The following is a 19703-nucleotide window of genomic DNA, read 5'->3' on the forward strand; positions in this document are numbered from 1 at the left end:
TTCTGGGGTATTGTTTGTTGGCCAGTGACACATCTCAAATGAATCCATGTTATATTCAGGCTGCAACACAACAAAATGTGGAAAAAGTCAAGGGGTGTGAATACTTACTAAAAAGACTAGTCTTCACTTTTATCTCACATGAAATGCACCAACAGCCTCAGCAAATAATATTTGCAAATATGATTGGTTATGGTAACGTCGACTACTATGATCTGACTGGCATACTGCGTCTTTGGTTGTCCAGTGATAATCTAATGATGTTTCTGTAACCTACAGTATATCTCATGATTTGGACCCCAGAATAGGCCTCATATACCATTAAATGGCCAACAGGCCTAGTAAGAGTTTCAAGATATTTTTCACTGTGGTGACTATTCTGTAGGAATGATACAAAAAATACATATCACATCTTAATTTAAGAAGTTAATTATTTGTTTATTATTCATTTATTTAAGTATTTCTATCTCCAAGATTCACCCACCCGAAAAATATAAATTCCGGCTTATTCAAAAATGAAATGAAGGAATTGTTATTGACCGCATCAAAGGAATGAATCAACAAAATCAAAGTGGCAATAATCATAATCATTATTACAATAATAGTTAAATAATCAGAATATCCACATTCATAACAAATCCATGTACAATGGCAATACACTCTTCAATATCACTCTTTCCATTAATATACACAAGTCCCCGAATGTCTGTCCTTTTTAAAACAAAAATAGAGGGGTTGGGGGACTATGGCTTGTCAAGGGGTATGACTATGAGTGACCTGTGGGGTTGAAAGTTCAAGGGTTAGGGAGGGTTGGCGAGTTGGAGGCACACTTAATAGAACTTGAAGAAATGGCTAATAACATGGTGTTACTTGCATGGAAGAGTTGCTTCACAAGTAACAGTGTGATCTGAACCAAATGTTCAGCCTGACAGAGGGGTCTATGAGAGGCAGAGTTCGGGGAACTAAATTGGAAAGATTAGATAAGGGTTGTCTGGATAATTATATACATCTGAATGACAACCATTGCAAACATTTAATGTAGAGAAAACGTAAAACTTAAATCAAATAACAAGGAAGAATCATAATAGTTACAGGAATTCAAAAAAAAGGAGATGGAGGTCACTGGAAATATTATCTTAGTTATTCTACATACTGTATATGTACAAACATTGCTTGGTCACCCAAATATAATTTTTAAAAATGCCTCAGTTGATGAGAAAATGAGTGCAAGCCAGAGATTGTTTTGAGAGGCATAATTAGGTGTGTAGGTGTCAGATTGGTCAGTGTCTGCACAGAAAGTGCATCCCAGACAGCTGTCCTTTAAATTGCCAGTGTGAACCTCTCCACTCCAACATTTCTCTTTGGGGAGTCAAATACGTCATTTACGAGAGAGAGAGAGAGATTAGAGGATTGAGGAAAAAACTGTACACCCTGCATATACAAACAAACTGTATATACACATAGACATACTATATATACACACACATATCCAGTATATACACAACAACTGTACACACACTGTATATACACACACATTCAATCACTTAAAAGGTATTAACCTCTAATCTCTCGCTCGTTTGATGTGTCATTTGTCAGTGGTCGGAGGTGAAGGCGGGCACAGGGTTTTATTTAGCTTCTGTGTCAGTGGAGTCCATACAAATAAATCAAATGGAAGTTATACAGAAACTTGGCTCCAGAATTCGGTTTCACCACACTGGAAAAACATGATAAACTCGCATCTGGTCCACTAAGCTTACATCAGAGACTGAAATAGGAAAACAAAAACGTGATGGTAAGGATGTCCTTTTCTAAGGAGTTTTAGATCGTCTGTAAAATGGAGAGCTCCCCAGCGATTGTCAAGTAGAGAAACAACATCCATCCTCATATCTCTTTTCCAGGGATTACAAGAGAGAAGTGGAGGGGTACAGGTCACTGCAACGTGCAAATCATTGTGAGGGGAGCAGGTAAAACAACAGTTTGTGTTTTTATCCGTCACAATCCCAGGGCAATCTTTCTCCACAAAAGGGAAATGTTCCATAAGATTGTCTTAAGAAAAATCAGTTGATATAAAATTGATCATTTCTGGACTGTCATTAGATACTAGAGTCTTGTCATTATCAAGAAATAAACATTTGCGCAGGAAGATTTCCAATGAATAATTTTTGTAGTACTACGGTAAGAATAAGCATTATTATAGAAATATAAATCATAGCATTGTCTACATTTTTCAAAGTTTTCAAAGCAATATTTTTTGTTTTGTAGCAGTTTCACTTGTAATAGGCTGTGCATAATTAGTTTCCTTTAAATGTAAAACGAATAGAGATAAAGAAGAAAGAACAAAACCGAAACCATGGGAGATATGAACAGGAGCAGAAAAGTCTAAAAGTGGTGAAAATAAACTGAGGTGGGTGGTTGAAAATGGTTAAGAATAGATAGAAAGAGAAATGGGTAGATCGTGGGTGGACTGTAGAAAATGTTAGGAAGGAAAAATGCAAGAAACAATTTGTGAGATCTTAGAAAAATGTAAGGAAAGAAAAATTACAGCACCTTTGAAATGCATCTTACACACAGTAGCTCTCCCTCATTTAATTTACTGCTCAATCCCAAAATGTTAATATCATGTCAATCTGCATAGCTGTTCTTCACATGCTTGATGAGCCAACAAAACCATTTCCCGAGATTGGCACGTCTTTAAAAGAAAATCAAATATCTAATCACAAGCATCAAATACAGATTGTCCAGCCATCCAGTCAGAGAGAGAGGGCCCAAGTAAAGTAGTGTAAATAACACAGCAGATCCTTACATGGTCAGCTGTGGCTCTGGACTATCCTTTAGGTCAGGAGAATTGGACCAATGGCCCAACTTCTCCCTTTGTCAGCCAATCGCATCACGAGAGAGCGCTCTTGATATATGACCAGGCCATGCGGGCTGCCCATGTTGCCTCAGCCAATTAGGTTCCAGATTGTCCTCCACGAAGCTGCGTGATTGGCTAAGAGGAGAAAAGGAAGACAGAGAGAGAAGGAACGGGGAGGTGCTTGATGAGTTGCTATCCAATCATAGCCATCCCACTGGGCACAGACGTCATTTCAAAGTCTAATTTTGATTTACATTTGGTTGAGTTGTCAACTAAAGTGAATTTAATCCATGTCATTGGATTTAGGTTAAAAGTAAGGTGAAAAAAAATACTACATTCCCTAACGTCCCTAATGAAATTCATAACTACATCACATTTAGCCTTTTTGTTTAAATGATGTGGAATCACTGTTGATTCAACCAGTTTTTGCCCAGTGGGATAGATCTTGTAATAGATGGACCAACCACTGTATCTGATGGCAGTCACTCCAAAGTTGGATTAATCTCTGTCAGTTTGCATTCAGCTCTGAGGCAATTATTTGTTTACCTGAGTCTCTCAATTCTGCGTCTCTGAGGTATATTAATGGCAATGCTCATATATCAACCAGTGACCCTGTATAGTCCCATATCTTTACTCAATGCAGACGTAAAGCCCTAGCTGCTTTAAAAGCCATCTTATTACTGATATGAAGGTTTTGGCACTCGAAAGGTAGCCCTATTAGCTGATTTAAGCTAACTACATCAAACTCTCCCTATTAATAATCACATTTGGTTAACTTTTAATTCAACACTCATGGCTAAATCTCTCTCATATCTCTGAATCTCACCCACTCCATGTTATGGCTATTCCCATAGTACTGATCGACACAGCATTGGCGGAGGCATTTTGACCCTACACACTAAGTGCCGAATCCTAACTTGAGATCTGCATGTTAAACTCAGACTTACTCGTAAAGCATGATGCCAATGGGAGAACTGCAAAAATATAAATCAAGTTAGGATTTGGCCCTTAGTAAATTGACTCTTAATCAAATAAAAGAGTTAAATAAGACTGATGTTGGGTTCTGCAAAACCAGGACTGTCTGAAGCATGTTAATGCTCTTGAGACGCTAAGCCAGCTAAGGAAAGTTATCTAACTAGTTATAAAGCACCACCAGTGTGAATCTAAAAGGGCCAAAATAAACCCAAATTCACATCTAAACAAAGATTACAATGGACAAGTTATACACAAAACAAGAGGACATGACAACACAGTATAACAGTATTCACTGACAGGTGATATCTGAACAGTTGACACAAAGCAATCAATTCCTTTAAGTCCACTGTGTAACATATTTTAGATTTGAAATACTCTTTACTAACAATGCCCCAAACAAACTTTGTTTTCTCAAAATGTTGTTACATTAGCATTCATCATTCTCAGCTGAATGGTACGTTAACTTAAAATAGTCCCTCGAAACGACACGAAGAAAGTCTATGCCACATACAAATTTGGCTGAGCACTGTTTGACTACTGGCCAAAATGTCATTATCTGAGACCCAGGCACTTAAGGCTAGACTTAACTGGCTACCCCAAAATAAGAATCAAATAAATAGTTTGTGGTACTAAACAGAAAAAGCCATGACAACAATTCTGGAAGTGTACTAGGTGTTACAAGTGACTACGTTATATGCCTGGACACTGAAGGTACAAAAATAGCATTCCTTTTATATTTTCAACCACTTCAAATTGCTGGTAAACTTTTTACCTGACAACTTTGCTATTGTCTCATTTGGTTTAAGCACCCTACTTGACCCAGCTCCCACTCCATTAAACAATTGCACACATAGGGACACGACACACACATAACAGACAGACAGACAAATACATAAAATAAATAGGCTACCTTGACAATAACAGACAGAGTGAGAGAGACAGACATACAAGACAGTGGGAAACATGAGAGGCAGTGCTATGACACACACACTTGATTTGGAAATGGCACTGTTTGTGTCTGTAGCACCAGTTGATCACACATAGGTTCTGAGATTGAGAAGAGAAAACATTGCACGAGTCCAGTCCACGAATGGGAAGTCCCTTAATGAACACATTTTTTAAAACATCACACACTTTCCTTAGGCCATAGGCCATGTCTGTGAAATCCCAAAAATGAAACCGTATTCTGCTTGTTCTGCACTCGATAGTTAGACTGCATTCAAAAAGCATAGATATTTTGGGATCTTGATAAGACTGTTTATGTACTATCATCAGATAATCTAATCTTTCTGTCAATATCATCTCCGCCTGTTATTTGAAAACCCTGTTAAAATACACTCAAAGGCACTAAGGAAACCAAACTACAAAGCCAGATGACCACATCTCTACCAATGAAATTTGAGAGCTGGAGTTTTCAGGACAGGAAATGACAAGACCTTTTATCGATGGAATTATGGGATACTACACGCATGTATATAGTAGGATGCTATTGGCTACTGAGAAGTCTTTGGGGAGTGAGACATTATATAGTGTTTGTTTACGGTCTATATTTGATTAAACAAACACACAAAGCAAAATCTCACGTAGTTGCTTGGTTTGGTGATTAGGCCTATACCAGTGTTTGATAGGCTCTATAGTTTGATCGATTGAAACAGTACATGAGGATCCCACAATGTCAACGATAACTAAAAGGTATCATTATCTTGTCCTGCAAGACAGATACTGACCAAAGCCCAGTTTGAGCATGACGGAAATGAGGTCCATTGGAAAGCCCTTTTGTTGTCTTGTGTGATAATGCTGAACGTACTGTACAGTTAAATGTACAATGACTGCTGCCCCCCACACATTTCTTCTCTCTCTGGTTTGGGTACACATAAAAGAAACGGGAAAGATTGCAGTCATCTCATCCTCCTCAAAAAAGGAAGGAAATGTGGCAAGACTTTTTTATTTGTGTCTTCTCTCTCTGATTTGGTTTTGTGTTGTTTTTGACCTGCTCCCTCTCCTCTATGCCCAGTCCTGCTGTTGCAGTGCTCTCAGCTGCCTCCGTGCTTGTCACTGGGGAGGATGTAGGGTTGCCACGGAGCTCTCCATTCTGGGGTGGATTGGGGTGGAGATGAGGAGTGGGGGGAGGAGGAGGGTCTACGGGTGGGGAGGGGACTCCATTCTCATTCCGGGGCAAGCCGGTGGAGGAGTTGCCTGAGGAAGAGGTAGTAGGGTCAGGATCAGTGGTCATCCCTCCTTCTTTTTCTCCTCCTCCTCCTCCTCTTCCACCTTCAGTATTCACACAGGGGTCTGCTGAACCCAGGGAGGAATGCTGGGCCCCCTAGCAAGACAGAGAGAGGGAGGGGAGAAGAGGAGTAGGAGAGGGGAGAGATGGGAGTGGGAGAAGGGGCATTCAGTGGGGGATTTGAGTCATGGACAAGGGTGTAAAGGAGTCAGCCAATCCAGGAAAGAGAGAGTGAGGCAATATAAAGAGTCATATATGAAGCAGGAAATGTGTAGAGAGAAGGTAACAGGGAGGATGGAAGGAGAGGGAGATATAAACAAGCAAGGAATAATCAAATAAAAAGAGGAGGCCAGTGAAGAACAAACAGGTGGGTAGAGGAGAGAGTAAATAGGTGAATCAGTTACGAATGTAAAAAGAATAGAATGGAGGAAATAGTGTGGGGTGATGAGGGTCCCGATAGGAAAGGATCAAAGCAGGAGGTAAAGAAAGAAAGGATCGTGTGAGAAAGCAAAGGGAGTAAGGGAGGGAGAGAAATAAGTGACAAGGGATGGGAGGAACAACGGAGAAAGAGAAAGAGAGGAAAATGAGTTACAGAGCAGAAGTATGAGGTACACCAATAGAGATGGACAGCATAGGAGAGGGGATACAGTCAGAAAAAGAAAAGGTGGAAGGAATTACAATCTTGGGTTGACCAACATGTCAGTGTCTTGATCTTCGTATGATGCTGAGTTAGAAGGGGGTACTAGTCAGGGACGGGTGTCAAAGGGAGTCCGAGCAGTCAAGTAGAATGAGAGTTGTGTCAATCTTAGCCAATGAGATTCATTTCAAGGAATTTCTATACATTCTAATTTGTATTATAAACTGGGTGGTTCGAGCCCTGAATGCTGATTGGCTGACAATCGTGGCATATCAGACCGTATACAATTACGTTGGTAACCAGTTTATAATAGCAATAAGGCACCTCGAGGGTTTGTGGTGTATGGCCAATATACCACGGCTAAGGGCTGTATCCAGGCACTCTGCATTGCGTCATGCTAAGAAAAGCCCTTAGCCGTGGTATATTGGCCTTATACCATACCCCCTCGTGCCTTATTGCTTAAATATACTGTAGTAAAGGCTTGAAAACCATGGTGACACAAATAGTTATGACTCTATAACTTGATACAATTGTGTCACCTTAATTAATATTACTCACATTAAAATCCATGCACATTTCAGGTTTAGCATGGTTTTTGCTAAGCTTTCAGTCAATTGACCTTCGTCAGAGCAAAACTTTCACAGAAAGAAGAAAATAAATAAAGAATAAAAAGCGTTCACCGAAAGCTTAGCTAAGACCACAATAAATGTGAAGAAATTCAATATTGTTTTTTCATGCACCTTAGTTCCCTTGTCAAGTGTGTGGTTGATTCCCACACGTCATTGAACCTTATAAGTACTTTAACATTTAAATAGTAATAAGTACTTTACAATAAAACATTATAGATGATAATATTATAGTATTGCATTATTATAATAGTCTAACATGCAGATGGGTTACTGTAGTTCTTAGAACTTTAGATGCGAATTGGAGAACATAATGACTAAATACTGATCTACAAAGCTTGAATAAGAAGCTAGTATTCAAGAGCTCTTGAATAAAATCTCAACTGTGTCTAACCCACCAATCAGAATTTCTAACCCATACCTATTGACCAATTATCAATAGATGCTCATTAATTTACCAAATCTGTAAAGCACTGGGTTGGAATTTGTAATAAGCGACTAAGTCAAAGTTTGGTTTTGCTATCTATCCTTACCTACATTGGCGCAGAATAACGTCATTGCAAATACCAGATTGATTTCAGTTCTTAATTAAATCAAGCTCTGAATGCAAGTCATCATGTCCAGTCCTGTTCAATGCAGTCTGTGTTGGAGCAGTAGGAAACAAAATAGCTGGGTTATTGGCACTGATGGAGGTTGTGTTAGATTGAGGAAATGGTGTCTAATGTATCCAAGTAAAAACAGCAATGTGGAATCATTTAAAAGATTTCTACACGAATAGAATCTGAATGGACATTTACTCTACTGAGACGCCAAGACATTTTCTCAAATGTGTAATAACTTCATTGAACATTAAGGACTAAAGACCATTCATATGATTGTACCAAAGATTATGAAGTCTTAAGATGTGAACGAAGCACTGGAGAAGTGTAAGTCAGAAAAAAGGTATTTCAAGATTGTTTTATGATCTGCATCCAGTACAGAAATTAGTCGGAAACAGGCCATTTGTTTTCAAAACGAACTAGCATTAAATATCAGGGTGGGTGTGTCCATTGTATGTAGCAGGTGTTTCCATCTCTAGAAAGAGAACAAAAAAAGTGGAATTGAACTGGCAGACCTTTTCTCTTCTCACTCAGAACCTTGTAAAGCACACGGCGATAACCAATTTCAACAGATATTACCGTTAGCATACATGCTAATCCCATTCCCTACTTGGTGCTAGCAACAGTAACAGGAAATGTGTTATGGAAACAAGGGGAACAAGTGGTATTTCTCTACCAATTCTGGATTACTTTCAAACCAGTTCTACAAAAATTACTACAAACCCTTTCACATTATTTATCCAAGTTTAGCCAGACCTGCCAATACAACTGGGAAATTGTGCAAATATGTTATGATAAGAAAGTTAGCTAGCTGCTAGGTAGCCAACCTATGCTAATAAAAGAAGCAGCGATCCAGTCAACTTAACAAACGTGCATCACTCACTGTTAAAGATCCATATGTGCAGAGTTTGCTTACTTGAACAACTTGGTGTTTATGTTTGTACAAAAGCTGCAACTAATAAAAGTTAGGAAATTGTAGACAAAAACACAACACATAGTGGATGAATTGGGCAATGTTAAGTGCATTGTTAATATGCTTTGGTACGCAATTCTCAAATGTTCTTACCCAGCAACATGAATAGGAAATTAATAATAAATTGCTGTTTCAAACTAGGCATATCATTGTGGAAATTAGACACACAAACCAACCAAATATTCCATAACAGCAGTAGATGACTGACATACATATAAAGAACACTAGACAACTCTCCAAGTATGACCCAGAGCAAAAAGAACAACAATACAGTACTGGTGACACACTTGATCAAACTCACAATGACAATACATGAACATTGGATCAACTTATGAGCTCAGGTGCCATATACATACAGGACACATACATACAGGAATATATAAACACACTCTCAAAGAAACACACACATTGACATATACGCACACCAGTTGTTTATTTTCAGGAAAGGATTGTGTCAGATACGGAGATTTCCCATAATTCCCGTCATTTATTTTGGGGAGTGGTGGGAGGGGAGATGAGTCGAATTGAATGGATATGTTGATGACCCACTGTAACGTGTTCCTCTGTGAGACACGTGCAGTGTGTGTAGGTGAGATTGTGTTGATTTGAGCAGGGGTATTGTTGTATATGGTTGTAGTCAGTTACCTTGTTGATATTGGTTCTTGGAATAGAGCCTACTTATATGTATTACTGCAGCAGAGCCATCAGTGTTTGTACGTGTACCTAATAGAGTATCTGAATTGTCAAGCTTTTTGTCATAACTAGAACTAACTAAGGCCTGGATTCAATCAGATCGAGCATTAACCATCGTTAACCAGCGTTGGCCGACATCTGCATAGCAAATGTTTTATTATCCCTACAGCGAGCTGACCTATCGGTGAGCGGGTACTTTTGAAACCACTCCCTTACTTGTTATCCCTACCGCGTTAGAAGCTCAAAACGGCGCTAGAAATTGTAGGCTCTATCGATGTTAGAAATAATGACTCTCAAATGTCAATCCATTGATGTTAGGCTAATGTATAGAGATGTAAAGCCTATCAATCTAATTTGAGTGTTTGATTGGTAACGCGGCTGCATAAACCTCTAATGCGGCTGCATGGAATTTGTCAGATTACGTTGAGTGTGGTTTCGTTGCCACTTGTGGATTTGACAGCTCTAACGCAGTTCCACCTCCGACACCACTAAACAACGGCTATTCGGCTGTCAATCTGATTGAATCTAGACCTAAGTATATATTACTACCATCAATATTCTGATCATACAGTTTGCTTATCATCCCAAAACAACACAGGGAAATTGAAATAAAAAAGTAGTGGAGGGATGAACAAGGATGAAGGATGTGAAGAAGGATGAAGGAGTTGCAAGGTTTTGCAAATGCCAACATTTGATAATAGTGGAGCATTGAAATGGAGCAATTAAACAGCTGAACATTTTGATGCATTTTGGTCAGGAATTCTACCATTGATGCTGGAGTTTTATGGTTTGAATTCAGAGGGTAAGCAATTTACCTAATGCAAAGAGGTACACGTTTAGGAAGTCTCCGTATATGACTGAATTTGTGCAAATAATGTTGGCATATTTGTCTGAGTGGTGTAAGAGTCACATACATTAATGTATACACTATGTGTATTTTAAATCTGTACAATACATAAATCCAAATGTCCAATATCTAGTGCTACACTGTACAGTGCCTTTGGAAAGTATTCAAACCACTTGACCTTTTCCAGATTTTGTTATGTTGCAGACTTATTCTAAAATTGATTAAATAGTTTTTTCCCCCATCAATCTACACTCAATACCCCATAATGACAAAGCAAAAACAAGTTTTTATTTTACTAAAAAAATAAATAAATGGAATATCACATTTTTATAAGTATTCAGATTACAGCCTCAAGTCTTCTTGCGTATGATGCTACAAGCTTGGCACACCTGTATTTAGGGAGTTTCTCCCATTCTTCTCTGCAGATCATCTCAAGCTCTGGCAGGTTGGATGGGGAGCGTTGCTGTACAGCTATTTTCAGGTCTCTCCAGAGATGTTCGATCGGGTTCACGTCCGGGTTCTGGCTGGGCCACTCAAGGACATTCAGAGACTTGTCCCGAAGCCACTCCTGCGTTGTCTTGGCTGTGTGCTTAGGGTCGTTGTCCTGTTGGAAGGTGAACTTTTGTCCCAGTCTAAGGTCCTGAACGCTCTGGAGCAGGTTTTCATCAAGGATCTCTCTGTACTTTGCTCCGTTCATCTTTGCCTCGATCTTGACTAGTCTCCCAGTCCCTGCCGCTGAAACACATCGCCAGAGCATGATGCTGCCATCACCATGCTTCACCATAGGGATGGTGCCAGGTTTCCTCCAGATGTGACGCTTGGCATTCAAGCCAAAGAGTTCAATCTTGGTTTCATCAGACCAGACAATCTTGTTTCTCATGTTCTGAGAGTCCTTTCGGTGCCTTTTGGCAAACTCCAAGCAGGCTGTCATGTGCCTTTTACCGAGGAGGGGCTTCCGTCTGGCCACTCTACCATGAAGGTCTGATTGGTGGAATGCTGCAGAGATGGTTGTCCTTCTGGAAGTTTTTCCCCATCTCCACAGAGGAACTCTAGAGCTCCACAGAGGAACTCTAGAACTCCACAGAGGAACTCCACATCGGTTTCTTGGTCACCTCCCTGACCAAGGCCCTTCTCCCCCGATTGCTCAGTTTGGCCGGGCGGCCAGCTCTAGGAAGAGTCTTGGTGGGTCCAAACTTCTTCCATTTAAGAATGGAGGCCACTGTGTTCTTGTAGACCTTCAATGCTGCAGAAATGTTTTGGTACTCTTCCCCAGATCTGTGCCTCGACACAATCCTGTCTCGGAGCTCTACGGACAATTCCTTCGACCTCAAGGCTTGGTTTTTTCTCTGACATGCACTGTCAACTGTGGGACCTTATGTAGACAGGTGTGTGCCTTTTCAAATGATGTCCAATCAATTGAATTTACCACAGGTGGACTCCAATCAAGTTGTAGAAACATCTCAAGGATGATCAATGGAAACAGGATGCACCTGAGCTCAATTTCGAGTCTCATAGCAAAAGGTCTGAATACTTATGTAAATAAGTTAATGTTTTTAATGTTTTATACATTTGCACAAATTTCTAAAAACCTGTTTTGGCTTTGTCATTATGGGGTATTGTATGCAGATTGCTGAGGATTTAAATTATTATAATTTTTTTTAATTAAGGCTGTAATGTAACAAAATGTGGAAAAGGTCAAGGGGTCTGAATACTTTCCAAAAGCACCGTCCAGCCTGGCCTCAGACTAGATGTAAAAGTAAATGAAAATCCTGTACACTCAAATGAGTATGATATGTTATGTTTGGTATGGTTACATCAGGCCGAAGGTTACTTAACGCAAAAATTAAAGGATTGTAGTCGGTCGGGGTGGATGGTTGAGCGTATAGCTACTTTGCAACTACTTAGCATGGTAGCTAACCCTTCCCCTAGCTCTTTCACCTAACTCCTGACCTTAACCTTAACCCCTAATCCCTAGCCTAGCTAACATAGCCACCTAGCTAACGTTAGCTTTAACCACCTAGCCACCTACTTAACATTAGCCACAACAAATTGGAATTCTTAACATATCATACGTATTGCAAATTTGTAGCATATTTTATGAATTGTAATATATCATACGAAATGGATGATGGACATCCACATATTAATACATACCATACGTAACGATCATACTAATTTGAGTGTCCCAGATTTTTGTTTACTCTGTTATGTCTACCGCAGAATCTGGGTTGATATTTCAGCTCCAGCATTTATTGATTTTCTTTTACAGTAAAGCTCGACATTATTCAAATTGCTGTTGACAAAATCTAAATAACCAAAATAATGTGAACAATAGGTAAAGAAAGAATACTGCCGTTTATAAGACATGTGACTTTCTGTATAAGACATGTCTGTGTAAATCAATTAGTGCTTCTGTTGGTGCTGCATACGGACAGTGATGCACATACAGTACAGTGGAGGAATCAAAGTGAAGAGGCAGAATGTATGGATGGAGAGAGGCAGTACCACTGAAGTGTATGCTGGTTGGTTTATTACCTTTGTACTCGGGGTGGGACGGGCGCGAGACGGGGCTGCACTAGGATGGATTGGCGCCTCCCCTAAGAGAAATCACCGTATCTCATCAACACAGGAGAAGAGGAGAGGAACGATAGAGAAAAGGAGAGGCTAGGCATGTGTGCAATGAAGAAAGTAAAAGGTAGAAGTTGGGTGTCGAGGGTTGAGGAGCATTAGGGATACTCAACGCCAACAGGACACACACAAACACAAAGGAACACACACCACATTCGCACCAACACAAACCCAGCAGCCTGAAAGCACAAGAGGGCCCAACATGTCAACCAAGTCACCATGCTGAGGAAGCAAACCAAGGCCGTTGATACACACATGCAGCAGTAAAGATGGTAAGCAGCCATCTTGTGCAAGCCAGAACATGAGGCAGCTTTATGTACAAGTACACCCTCTGGACAGGATGCTACTCAATCGCAGGGCCATAGCCCCCAACCTATCTCCTTAATGCTGAGCCAAGCAGAGACGCATTGGGTCCCGCTTTTAGTCTTTGGCCGGGGATCAAACTCCCAACTTTCCAATCTCAGGGCGGACACTCTAACAACAAGGCCACTGAGTTGGTTTAGCAATAAAGATAGCTGCATTTTAAATCAAGCTAAATGTCATTCATTGATACAAAGACTGAAAAGTCTTAACAAGAAGAATTGTATCTCTGATCTCTTCTGAAGCTGAGGGGTTAGAAGTTGAGGCAAAAGGTCATGCTACTGCTAAACATGCAGTAATCATTGGCAAAAGTAATAAACACGACTATTACTGCAACAAAGAATACATAGAATTAAAAAACAGAGTTAAACAATATAAATATGCATACACATATAAAAAAGGTTGAATGACACATAACACATACAAGGTTATAGAGACAGTAGATAACTGATGGAATAGGGATAACCAGGTAAAGTGAGACATGCATTATACTCACAATGATGCATGGAACATACATTAAGTTGGAAAGGATATGTAGAGTACAACATCCAAAGACTGATTTATTTGTTATGAGTCATTACAAGGACAGGTTGATCTACTGTACTTTCAAGAGTGCTACCACTAGTTGCTGCCTACAGGTGTAATATCTTAATTGGACCAGTTTCCCACAGCAGGAAAATAATCCTGCACCAACAGGAATGTGGATAATAATTAATGGATATGTTTGTAGGGGTTGATACATTTTTCATGAGGGCAAATCAAGTCAAACATTTTAAAGTGGAAATTACAAACATTAGAAGTTTTTTAAACCCTCAAATACGAACAAGTTTACATTTCCTGCTGAACAGGAAAATTATCTGTTACAACAAAGTGATCAAATTAAGATAGAACATTTGTATATACAGTGAGGGAAAAAGTATTTGATCCCCTGCTGATTTTGTACGTTTGCCCACTGTCAAAGAAATTATCAGTCTATAATTTTAATGGTAGGTTTATTTGAACAGTGAGAGACAGAATAACATAAAAAAAATCCAGAAAAACGCATGTCAAAAATATTATAAATGGATTTGCATTTTCACGAGGGAAATAAGTATTTGACCCCCTCCGCAAAACATGACTTAGTACTTGGTGGCAAAACCCTTGTTGGCAATCACAGAGGTCAGACGTTTCTTGTAGTTGGCCACCAGGTTTGCACACATCTCAGGGGGGATTTTGTCCCACTCCTCTTTGCAGATCTTCTCCAAGTCATTAAGGTTTCGAGGCTGACGTTTGGCAACTCGAACCTTCAGCTCCCTCCACAGATTTTCTATGGGATTAAGGTCTGGAGACTGGCTATGCCACTCCAGGACCTTAATGTGCTTCTTCTTGAGCCACTCCTTTGTTGCCTTGGCCGTGTGTTTTGGGTCTTTGTCATGCTGGAATACCCATCCACGACTCATTTTCAATGCCCTGGCTGAGGGAAGGAGGTTCTCACCCAAGATTTGACGGTACATGGCCCCGTCCATCATCCCTTTGATGTGGTGAAGTTGTCCTGTCCCCTTAGCAGAAAAACACCCCCAAAGCATACTGTTTCCACCTCCATGTTTGACGGTGGGGATGGTGTTCTTGGGGTCATAGGCAGCATTCCTTCTCTTCCAAACTTGGCGAGTGGAGTTCATGCCAAAGAGCTCCATTTTGGTCTCATCTGACCACAACACTTTCACCCAGTTGTCCTCTGAATCATTCAGATGTTCATTGGCAAACATCAGACGGGCATGTATATGTGCTTTCTTGAGCAGGGGGACCTTGCGGGCACTGCAGGATTTCAGTCCTTCACGGCGTAGTGTGTTACCAATTGTTTTCTTGGTGACTATGGTCCCAGCTGCCTTGAGATCATTGACAAGATACTCCCGTGTAGTTCTGGGCTGATTCCTCACCGTTCTCATGACCATTGCAACTCCACGAGGTGAGATCTCGCATGGAGCCCCAGGCCGAGGGAGATTGACAGTTCTTTTGTGTTTCTTCCATTTGCGAATAATCGCACCAACTGTTGTCACCTTCTCACCAAGCTGCTTGGCGATGGTCTTGTAGCCCATTCCAGCCTTGTGTAGGTCTACAATCTTGTCCCTGACATCCTTGGAGAGCTCTTTGGTCTTGGCCATGGTGGAGAGTTTGGAATCTGATTGATTGATTTCTGTGGACAGGTGTCTTTTATACAGGTAAAAAGCTGAGATTAGGAGCCCTCCCTTTAAGAGTGTGCTCCTAATCTCAGCTCATTACCTGTATAAAAGACACTTGGGAGCCAGAAATCTTTCTGATTGAGACGGGGTCAAATACTTATTTCCCTCATTAAAATGCAAATCAATTTATAAAATTTTCTACATGTGTTTTTCTGGATTTTGTTTGTTGTTATTCTGTCTCTCACTGTTCAAATAAGCCTACCATTAAAATTATAGACTGATCATTTCTTTGTCAGTGGGCAAACGTACAAAATCAGCAGGGGATCAAATACTTTTTTCCCTCACTGTACAGTAGTAATAAAAACTCAAGCAATATTCTTAAATTAACTAATTTAATCAGATATTTACTAGAGAGGGGGTGGAGGTATTCTCAACATAATGCTATAGGAATATGTATCCACAAATTGCAGGTAAAAAGCTGAAAGCTGAGTGAACTGCCCACTGTTGGGACAATAAAGATGACGTGAACCCTATGAGTCACCGACACTCCCACCTAGACACCCAGCATTAAACACCTGTTGCTGCCATGGCGATGGACAAGTGATTGTATGGTAGCCAGCTCACTGCAAATAATGACAGATATTGGAAACGCAATCATTAACACATGCCTACATGCTCTGCTTGGGCATAGCCATGATGGGAATGTAATGGTCCACAACAATTTACGGCTTCCTTTTATAATCTTCTTGACTATAACCTTCAGAACAATGGAGATACACAGAAAGGTTTTCCTGGTTGCATGACAATGGACAATTAGCATGAGAAAAAATAAACTTGGGTGGAAGCATGACATGGAAATAATGAATGGCACCAGAAGATCCATGTTGGACTGCTGTGATTTGATACTGTGTCTCGGAAGAGACCCAAACAGCTTCATGTTAGATAGCAAATCTGCCTCTTTCAGCTTGGAAACAAAACCAATGTCAAGATGGATGCCCAGCCTTGAACGCTACTACGACCTCTTAAGAAGAGCTACTCAAACTGTATCTCTCAGCCCTCAGAAAGGACACATAGATTCCAATCCCAACGCTGTGTGAGGCTGTAGGCCAAGTCTACCATGACACTCCCCGCAAGTACATGTCAACCACAGACTGGCCACGGTCGACTGAGTGTAACCAGCGCGAGCGCAGAAACTCTTTGGTCTGCTACTTGTCTGGCAACTAAAAACAACGCCACGCATCGCTGGACAGTTTTACCCCCTTTCAACCACAGTTTCTAAGCCTTTCTGGCTAATCTCTCCCTCTCCCTCCCTCCCTTCCTCTCCCTCTCTGGGGGAGCTGTGTACTGAATGGAGAAATAACAGGAGAGATGCATTGGATCACTGCTCACTTGAGGAAGCGTGGCTGAAGCCCTGACCGTTCGACCCCGTGCTGGGGTTCTGCATTCAGCTGTATTCTTATCTGGGACATAGCGGGAGCCCTGTCTGTTCACACCGCTCAAACGTTCTGCTTTTGTTTTTATCTCTGGACGTCAGAAAATCTATTATATCTGTTGCCTCTTTTGAGTCTGATTTGATTCAGATTGGGATAAAGAAGTTTGGATTGGGGAAGTGGCTGGGTGGGATTCAGCGAAGCTTGAGCGTACATGTGTCATGTTGTTTGCAAGAGACATTGTGGTTTGACACATACTCACTCTCTCTCGCTCTTTTACACACACACACACACACACACACACACACACACACACACACACACACACACACACACACACACACACACACACACACACACACACACACACACACACACACACACACACACAGAGAGAGAGAGAAATCTGGCATGTCTTTGCAGCATGACTCATGATTGAGGGTGGGCTTGACCGGTTTGACAGGAGATGATGGGTGGCTGGCTAAAAGCATGGACCGAGAGACATTGAGTGTGGATGCTGGAGACGTTGTCGGCCTGACAAATTAACTCATCCTCAGGACTAAAACTTTTCAATAGTTGTGTATTATGTCTGTCTTGTATTTGTATTCGACTGGTAATACAACTTGACGTTGACATGCTCAGTGTAAATAATTGGGATGAAGGAGTTTGGATTGGGGAAGCGGTTGGGTGGGACTCATCTTCTGGTGGAACAGGGATTTGATTTAAACGAATGGAAGAAGCTTGAGCATACATGTGATGTCATTTGCAAGAGACATTGGGGTTTGACACACTGTCTCTCTTTCACACACACACAGACACATACACACACACAGTGAAAGCTGGTATGTCTTTGCAGCATGACTCAGGCTTGAGGGTGAGCCTGCCCGGTTTGATAGGAGATGATGAGTGGCTGGCTAAAAGCATGGACCGAGAGACATTGAGTGTGGATGCTGGAGATGTTGTCGGCCTGACAAATTAACTCATCCTCAGGACCAAAACTGTTCAATAGTCGTGTATTATGTCTTGCATTTGTGTTGGACTGATAATACAACTTGACTTAATACATATAGTTCACACAAAGTTGATAGACGTGTCTGAGATGTACAGTTATCACAGACGCTGATTTGATTACAACCCGGATGTGGTCAGACAGAATATAAACAGATTGATTGAGAGACAGACACGAGACGTAAACAGACGTTCTTTGACCTTCAAAGCACCTAAATGGATTGACAGACAAATGACAGTCTCACCCAAATCCAAGGACTTGTCTAGACAAAATAAAAGGGACAAATCAACAAAGAGATGAAAACAGAGAAGGATAGAGAGAAAGACACAGGCCATCCTACAGACATGGCGACCGGAAGAAGAAAATCACAGACCTGATCGGCGAAGACCCTAACGTTAGCTTTTGGCGGCTCAATGATGGCTCCTCCCCTTATCTCATCCTCCACAGCCATAAGTCTGAGAGAGAGAGAGAGAGAGAGAGAGAGAGAGAGAGAGAGAGCGAGAGAGAGAGAGAGAGAGAGAGAGAGAGAGAGCGAGAGAGATCAAACAGTTGAGAGAATTGTGAGTTAAGTTGACACTAAGTAGCTAGGTGCAATGCGTAAGGCTTATAAAGACTGTCCAGGTGCAAGCTGCATCTGTCATTGCCCTGACAAACGTTGATTTGTCAGTTATACCCATTACCTGGTCTATAGTAGTGTTGTTAAAACCTCTGGTAGCCAAATTATAATCTATTCAACCAATGCTTTAACTGTTTAACATACACTGCTCCAGTAATACGAGGAAGCATTTTTGAGGCAGTTGAAGTGCATATTTCCATGTTTCCCAAGGGATTCAGCATGATGGGTCTGTCCAATTCAGGGTGTTTTCCAATGTAATCATGCCTAATGATGTCTAGATTGTGGTGTTTTGCCGGTCATCGTGTTCTGAATGGGGTTTAATTAATAGTACATCCCTCATGGAATAGTTGAACCGACGCAACATGATAGAGATTCCAAATCCATGTTATAACCATTTCAAAAAGAGTCGGCCTGCAGGGATATGGGAAGCTTATTGCTACAGTCTCCATAGGATATTTTTCTTGCCATGCAAATTCACCTTTAGACACGATTACTCAGCATCAGAATTATTTTCCAGAGGGGAACATGGATCATTAATTACTTGCCTTTGGAATTTCAAGATCTGCATCATTCAAGGTAATGGTTCTGATATTTTCTTCAACAGACACAAAAGGTGAAGGATCAATTAAAAGTCACTGCAATCATGAAGTCAAATCCAAGATGGCGATCAGCTGTTTGGTGATGGAGATTCAATGAACAAGGGTACATATGACATCCTAACTCCTACCTGGTCGATATTTCTGAGGTAATGAAATTCTTCTGTTTTGCTCATTATATATTTCATTATCTTTCAATCTTATCACATCTACTTTCCGCCTGAACGACATGGTTGTTTTAATTTGAAGTCACACAGAAAAGCTGTGAAATTGCTGACAAAGTGGATGAACTTCAGAGCGTTAAACTCCTGAGATTAACAGAATGCTGAGAGAAGACTAATTACACAAAATGAATGACACATTATATACAGTGCCTTCAAAAAGTATTCACACCCTTGACTTTTTCCACATTTAAAATGGATTACATTGAGATGTGTCACTGGCTTACACACAATACCCCACAATGTCAAAGTGGAA

At 40.7% G+C, this 19703-nt stretch overlaps 1 protein-coding gene across 15 annotated transcripts in view; it reads right to left on the reverse strand.

Moving 5' to 3' along the window:
• Nucleotides 1–414: 414 nt before the first annotated feature.
• Nucleotides 415–19703, reverse strand: part of LOC115176904 (ras/Rap GTPase-activating protein SynGAP) — a 114774-nt gene continuing 95485 nt past the window's right edge. For 8 of the 15 annotated variants that reach the window (XM_029737281.1, XM_029737278.1, XM_029737277.1 and 5 more), the window contains 2 exons: nucleotides 18388–18469; nucleotides 415–6149 (listed from right to left, as the gene is read on the reverse strand). In XM_029737281.1, coding sequence (XP_029593141.1) covers nucleotides 5739–6149; nucleotides 18388–18469 — 493 coding nt within the window. In that variant the 3' untranslated portion in view covers nucleotides 415–5738. Of the gene's footprint in view, nucleotides 6150–7137; nucleotides 7957–12963; nucleotides 13026–18387; nucleotides 18470–19703 lie in introns of those variants that run through there. The other 7 variants (XM_029737280.1, XR_003872303.1, XM_029737282.1 and 4 more) reach the window with 7 other exon arrangements.

Source organism: Salmo trutta, chromosome 37, assembly GCF_901001165.1.
Source record: "Salmo trutta chromosome 37, fSalTru1.1, whole genome shotgun sequence".
NCBI classification, from domain to species: Eukaryota; Metazoa; Chordata; class Actinopteri; order Salmoniformes; family Salmonidae; genus Salmo; species Salmo trutta.